Source organism: Propithecus coquereli, unplaced genomic scaffold, assembly GCF_000956105.1.
Source record: "Propithecus coquereli isolate 6110/MARCELLA unplaced genomic scaffold, Pcoq_1.0 Scaffold6, whole genome shotgun sequence".
Taxonomy (NCBI): Eukaryota; Metazoa; Chordata; class Mammalia; order Primates; family Indriidae; genus Propithecus; species Propithecus coquereli.
The window spans coordinates 13,440,038-13,447,293 of NW_012151951.1; the positions used below are offsets into that span (position 1 = coordinate 13,440,038).

General features: G+C 41.9%; 1 protein-coding gene across 2 annotated transcripts in view; it reads right to left on the reverse strand.

The window, feature by feature from the left end:
- USP28 (ubiquitin specific peptidase 28) overlaps positions 1-7,256 on the reverse strand; it is a 56,272-nt gene that overhangs the window by 42,642 nt on the left and 6,374 nt on the right. For both annotated transcript variants that reach the window (XM_012659240.1, XM_012659241.1), the window contains exons 2-3: positions 4,721-4,826; positions 3,671-3,830 (exon numbers count right to left, since the gene is read on the reverse strand). In XM_012659240.1, coding sequence (XP_012514694.1) covers positions 3,671-3,829 — 159 coding nt within the window. In that variant the 5' untranslated portion in view covers position 3,830; positions 4,721-4,826. The remainder of the gene's footprint in view (positions 1-3,670; positions 3,831-4,720; positions 4,827-7,256) is intronic.

A 7,256-nucleotide genomic window follows, 5' to 3' on the forward strand; every position in this document is an offset into this window, starting at 1 on the left:
AGGCACACACCACAAAGCTGGCTAATTTTTCTATTTTTAGTAGAGACGAGGTCTCACTCTTGCTCAGGCTGGTCTCGAACTCATAAGTTCAAGCGATCCTCCTGTCTCAGCTTCCCAGAGTGCTAGGATTACAGGCGTGAGCCACCGCACCTGGCCTCACATTTACTTCTTAAGCCAGGTGGTGAGTACAGCAGTGTTTACCATTCTCCACTCTGTCATAAATACTGAATTAAAAGTTTAAGAGCGCACACCTCTGGTGGGTAAAGATGGGGAGAAGGATTTATTTTATTATATGTGAATCACACATTTTTCCACCACAAACATCTTCTCTAAGTTAATTTTTTTAAAACATCCCTTATATAACTCCTCATCCCAACATATTCCTCAAATGAAAAAAATCTCTCAAGCCTACACACTGAACACTTGAAGCAGCATCCCAGGTAGACAACTGCAAAACTTTGGAATCAGAACTAACTAAAATACTTTCTTGGTATTCAAAAAACCCCAGGTATAGTTAAAGTGGCAGTATCTGACTAGTGGCCACGGGCCACCTCTCCGGCTTCTCTCACTCTATCATGAGCCCTGGTGGGGACGCAGCCAACAGGGTGAGTATACAACTGAACTGGAAATTTCAAACCAGGTCATGATACGGCACCAAAGTTCTATGCAGAGTCAGGGCGAGGCTGGTCAGCACTATCCTCAGCCACTCTCTCTCCTCCCACCACGCCCGTCTACGCAGCACACCTCCATTCCCACTCTGCTTGCCTCCCTGTGGCATTCTCCAGGGTTTCTGTTCTACCATGAGAAAAATGGCTTACATTCTCGGTCACTTCACTCCACCTCTCAACCTTTACCAAAATCTGGCTTTCCCCAAAGATGCCATTATTCTTAAAAACCAAAGTGTGAGCTAACATTACTCACATTTCCCAACCCATTAGCAACATGATTCTTTCTCCAACAGCTGTTGCTTCTGTGTTCTCTCCATCACTTAATTACCTCCTCCCCCTGTCATCAAAGTTTGAATGTCAGGATAATCTCTGAATCATTTTCCTCTCTTAACCATTCCTATGTACTAAATCACAAGTCCCTCGGCTTCTGCCTCTGGGGCTCTTTATCGCCACCTCTCCCCATCGGTGTCCATCACTGCTCACTGGAATCGCTGTGCACGGTCCCTCCGCTTCCAGAAATTCCTCTACCAACTCACCTGCCGCACAGCTAATCATTCAGTTAGTTTTCAGTTTACTGTCCATCGCCCACCTCACCTCAGGAGAATGTAGGTCTCATGAGGGCACAGCTGTCTTTGTTTTGTTCACTTCTGCATCAAGGAGCTAGAACACCGCTAGATATAGGGTAGGTGTTCAGTTGTTTGCTGAGGGAACTCATGTACACCCATCCAGTCTGGAGACCTCTTGGTTTCTTGAGCATCTTATCCTAATGACATATTCTTCCACTTCATCTCTACCCCCACAGCCCAGGCCACACCTGGGATATGTCAACACCTGAAATGTGCCGATTCTCAGGTCACATATTCAGAAAATCCCACTCTTAGATGATGACTTCTGACACTCTCTGTCCAATTACCAACAGGACACCTCTTCTTTGACGTCAGCAGGGACCCAAGCAAACTGACCCCTTTCCTTGCTCCTTAACCATTAGTTCCATCGTGTCTTTATTTCTCTCGACCTCGCTTGGATCCCATGGTCTTAACTACCCTTCTGAAATTCTCAGGACTGCGCTTTGTCCTTTCATCACACACCCAGCAAATCCTCCAACCTAAGTGAGTTGAATTTTCCACATAAGAGCTTCAGAGTGCTGCTATGAGGAAGTCCTGAAAAAAGCAACATTCTGACATCACCATACATTCAAGGTCAACGACCTCAAGCAGACATTCAAATTTTTAGAAATCCTACTATTGTACTCTGGTGCCAGCTGGTATTCCTATCTCCAACAACTATTTCAAACTTCCACTCCCTTTAAAATCTGACTGTCAGTCTGTCTCAAAAGATGGCTGCTCATTTCACAGAGAAAAAAAAGAGCCTTAAACGGTATTTCAGCTTTAATGTACAGCCATCCTTTCTTCCTTCTCCCTTCCCATACTGCTTTGCGTTTTCCTTGTCAGGGCCAAGCCTCCCCACATGCTCTCCGTCCTACCCTCTCGTGCTGTCTCAGAAACCTTTCCCAGTCATCCTCTGGGTCTGCCGGATCTTCTCAACTTCCCCATAGGAGTGAAGGCGGAGGGCGATGTGAATCCAGTGGGGGCTCATTCTCTCCCCCTCCCCCATATCACTTCTCTGCTCCAAACCTTCCAATACTTTCCCATGTCATATGTAATTCCCAAATCCTCGTCATGACCCCAAGCTGCCCCACCCCACCTCCACCACCTTTCTCACCCCATGGCTCTTGGATCTGGATCACTCAGCTCTAGCTCTCCTGCTATTTCTCAAACATTATCAGCAAAGCTCCTGAACCTCGGTCTTTTGACTTGCTGTTCTCTCTGTCTGAAATGTCCCTTCTCATTCCCTGGCCATCTCCAGGCCTCTGCTCAAATGCCTGCCTTATCAGCAAGGCTGTCCCTGACTGCCCTCCCCCAGCTGAACCCTCTGCAGCACCCCCTACCCCCGCCATTCGCCTTTACAACACTTACCACCACCTGACACGTTTTGTTTACTGTCTGTTCTACTCTTTTCAAAGTAAACGCCATGAGAGTAGGGGCTTTGCTTTATTTACTGCTATTTCCCTAGAGCCTAAAACAGTGCTAGGCATACAGAAGCTGAATGCTGTATGTGTGGAAAGGGAAGATTCCATTTTCGGCTTGAGCAGCTGAATTTATGCCATGTCCCATGCTGGAGAAGACTGCAGGGTGGGGCTCGAGGGCTGCAGTGTGGCCACGTGAAGTTTAAGGTGCAAGGAGTTACTTCTAGAAGCCACTACTCTCTAGGTGAATTCATTCCCTCCCTTGCCTGTATTACCATCTATATAATACTGATCTTCAACATTGTATCTGCAGCCCAGAACTTTCATCTGAACTACAGATTCACATAATTAACTGCCTACACGGCATCTTCCCGTGGAGGACTCGCACAGGCAACTCAAATTCACCAGGTCCAAACTGAACTGAAATCCACTCTTGATACACGCCCTAATTATTCCTCCCCCTCTACAGTGTCAAATGGCACCTTAATCCACCTGGTTACTCATGCTAGAAACCCCGCAGTCTTTCTCAGCTCTCGAATGCATATGTTCTATATTCAGTCGTTCACCAAATCCTATAGGTTTGCTCTCCTCAGTACCCCCGAATGTGTTCACTTCTCTCCTTCCATGACTTCTGCCACTTCTCTACTCAAGGCCACACCGCTCCCCTCCTGGACAGCTACGACGGCCTCCCACGCGTCAGTTCTCCTTATTCACCCACACTCCGCCTTAACACAGCAGTCACTACATGCCAATCTGGAACACCTATTCAGTAAATATGTTTACAGCCACAGAAGATTTTGTTTTCGTTTTAGTTTTGCCACCAGAGTGGCTAAATCCAAAACATGATAATGCCAAAGGAAAAACTCACCAGTTTTATGTATCTGTTTTAGTTTTTTGAAAGCTGTGTTTCTCACATTTCAGTTTAATCAATTACAAGTTATTTCCAGACGAAACTTGTCTCATAAAAATATCATACCTGAATAACAGCACTAAACCAACATGTATTGCCAACATTTTTCAGACCAACTGGCCAACCATCAACTCTCCTCCAGTCATTGGGATTGGGATTTTCTCCCCAGACTTCACAGCGTTTTCTCTTCGAGCGCTTAGTTTCTGCAGAGGTTGCCTCGTGCATCCTACATTGTACCAACAAACACCAAAAAAGAAAATAGTTAAAAAACAATATACTACATGGAGGATGTTGGTAACCTTTCATAGGTAATTCAAAATGCCAGAAAAACTAGCAACTATAAGATTATAACATAAATGAAAAGCAAGGTTTAAACATATAAATCTTGATCCTTCCATAACAGAGATTATTGCTATTAAGGTCCATGATGGAACTGAGTTGAGACTCAAGACTATTTAAGCCTACCACAGCAAAAGTTTCAGAGCTCAACAACAGCACCCTAAGACCCTGCCATTGAAACAGGCAAGAGAGACACCGTGCTAAAGATAAGAGCTTCCAAACTGCCAAGCATACAAAACATGGCCCTGTGTTTCCCTGAAAGAAACAACTTGGCGGTGTGAGGGAATAAATATACCCAGAAACTGACAGGCCACCATTGGAACAGGATGTTTGTGAACAATACCAGACAATCACCAAATTAGTACCAATTCAAAAAACATAACCCCTGGTCACTTCTGAGACAGGGTAGTTGAGTGATACCTTTCATTTAAAAATGCCCAACAGCATAAGCCTCAAACTTTGTGAAAGGAATAAATATTTATCAGGTACCTGGACTAGGCTGTTTTTTTTCCCCCTTAGCAGTCATGAACTATAAAACCTTATAGACTTCTACTCAGACATTCAGGCTGTAATAAGACCCCTTTATATTTGGCTTTGTCAAAAGCACATCAAAGAGTAAGTAAGCTAATGTGGATTCAAAGTTTCTTTTAGAAGAAATTTCATTCAGGTGCCATTAAAGGAGCCTGGTAGAATTATTCCTGAGTGGCATTCACAGAGATATTGCCTTCGACCAACACACAAATGTGGGGAGCAATGATCACAAATTAAATCAATAACCTGTTAAGATCTCTTCCATCAGCTTGAATTTTGGGGGACTCCAAGAGACTCAGAGCAATGGCAGCCTGAAGATCATCTTTGTTATCATGAGTAAGGTCTATCACTTCTGCAAAATAAATAGAAATTTAATTAGTCTACATGCAGGAAACACTGCCTTTCTGTCTGTAGTGGAAGAAAAAAGGTAAAGACATACTCCCTAGCTCTCCCTACAATCGCTCATCCGTGTAACAATAATTTTATTACTCTATGCTAGAGTCAAATGAATAATTTACAGCTACATTGTAACCTTTGACTGGCCAATAGTACAGAAATAACAAGTTGCTAAAATGCATGATTCAAATACCCTCTTCTGTGCTGGGCACAATGGCTCGTGCCTGTGAGCCTTCCCAGCACTCTGGGAGGCTGAGGCAGGAGGATCACTTGAGCCCAGGAGCTCAAGACCAGCCTGGGCAACATAGCAAGCTAGACCCCATCTGTACAAAAACTTTAAAAATGAGCTGGGCATGGCAGTACATGCCTGTAATCCCAGCTACACAGAAGGCTGAGGCAGGAGGATTGCTTGGGCCCAGGAGTTCAAGGCTACATCAAGCTATGGTCACACTACTGCACTGCAGCCTGGGTGACGGAGTAAGAATCCGTCTCAAAAACAAAACGGAAACAAATACCGTCTTCTGCAGTCTCACTTCACAAAGTCAAAAGTATATCCCATATCTGTAGGTTAAACAGTCTATCATCGTAAAACATCAGCTAAATATTAAACATTCAAGAACAAGTATTTTCAATCTCACACAAACTATTCTAGAGAATACAGACATACTCCTTAACTCATTTTATGAGGTCAGCGCATAACACCTAGTATATCATAAACCAGTCAAGAACAGTAAGAGAAAGGAAAAAAATGACAAATTGACACATGATCACAGATGCAATATACCTAAACATAATATTAGCAAATATTATACAATCCAATAATGTACCAAAAAAATTACATATTAAGACCATGTTGAGGTTACTGTAAGAATAAAATGTTGAGTTAACATTAGAAAACCGACCACTAAAATTCACTATCTTAACAGTCAAAGGAAAAAATGATCATCACAATAGATACAGAAAAAGTATTTGATAACATTCAGCCTTCTTTCAGGATAAAAATTCCAAGGCAACTGGAAGAGGAAAAAATATATATTCTTAGGCTGAGAAAAACTATCCATGAGAAACCCACAGCAAACTTCATACTTGATGGAGAAATGGTAAATACATTTGCTTTAGACAAACATTTCTACTATCACTGCTTTTATTCGCTATGGTTCTGAAGTTCTGACCAGGCTCAATAAGAACTTAAAAAATATAAAGATTGGAAATAAGAAAAGCTGTCATAATTCACAGATAATCAACCTAAGAGGGAAATCCAAAATTACCTATAGAAAACAGTGAGCTAACGTACCACACAATTAATAAGTGGTTAGATAAAAGGTCAATATACAAAAATTAAATGAAGTTCTATACATAAGCAACAAAGAACATGGAATTTAAAATGAAGAAAAACACAGATATTATAAAACTGTGGTATTGAGACTGTGTGCTATCGGTATATGGATAAACACACAGATCAATGGAATTGAATTTAAAGTCCAAGCCTAGCACAGAGGTATGTGCCTGTAGTCTCAGCTACTAGGGAATCTGAGGTGGGAGAATCCTGCCTCTAAAAGATATTTTTAAATCAAACGAATAAATAAATAAAACAGAATTTAGAGTCCAGAAATAAACTTTTATATTTTTGGTCAATTGATTTTCAACATAGGTACTAAGACAACTAAATGGGAAAGAGTATCTTTGTAACAAATGGTGCTGGGATGATTGGGTATCCACATGCAAAAGAATAAAGTTGAACCCCTACCTAACACCACATATAAAAATTAACTCAAAATAGATCAAACCCTTAAGATAAGAGTTTTTAAAACTATCAAACTCCTAGAAGAAGACACATGTGTAAATCTTAATGACCTTGGATTAGGCAATAACATCTTTTTTTTTTTTTTTGGAAACAGAGTCTCACTCTGTTGCCCGGGCTAGAGTGCTGTGGCGTCAGCCTGGCTCACAGCAACCTCAAACTCCTGAGCTCAAGTAATCCTCCTGCCTCAGCCTCCAGAGTAGCTGGGACTACAGATACGCGCCACCATGCCCGGCTAATTTTTTTTCTATTTTTTTTAGTTGTTTGGCTAATTTCTTTCTATTTATAGTAGAGATGGGGTCTTGCTCTTGCTCAGGCTGGTCTCGAACTCTTGAGCTCAAGCAATCCTCCTGCCTCGGCCTCCCAGAGTGCTAAAATTACAGGCGTGAGCGATCGCGCCCGGCCTGGCAATAACATCTTAAAGCATATGTAATTAATGGAAAAAAAACAGATAAATTTGACATCATCAAAATAAAAAACCTTTATGTTTAAAAGGATACCATCAAGAAAGTAAAAAGACAACCCATGGAATAGGAGAAATTTTTGCAAAACATATATCTGATAAGGTACCTATATACAGACTAT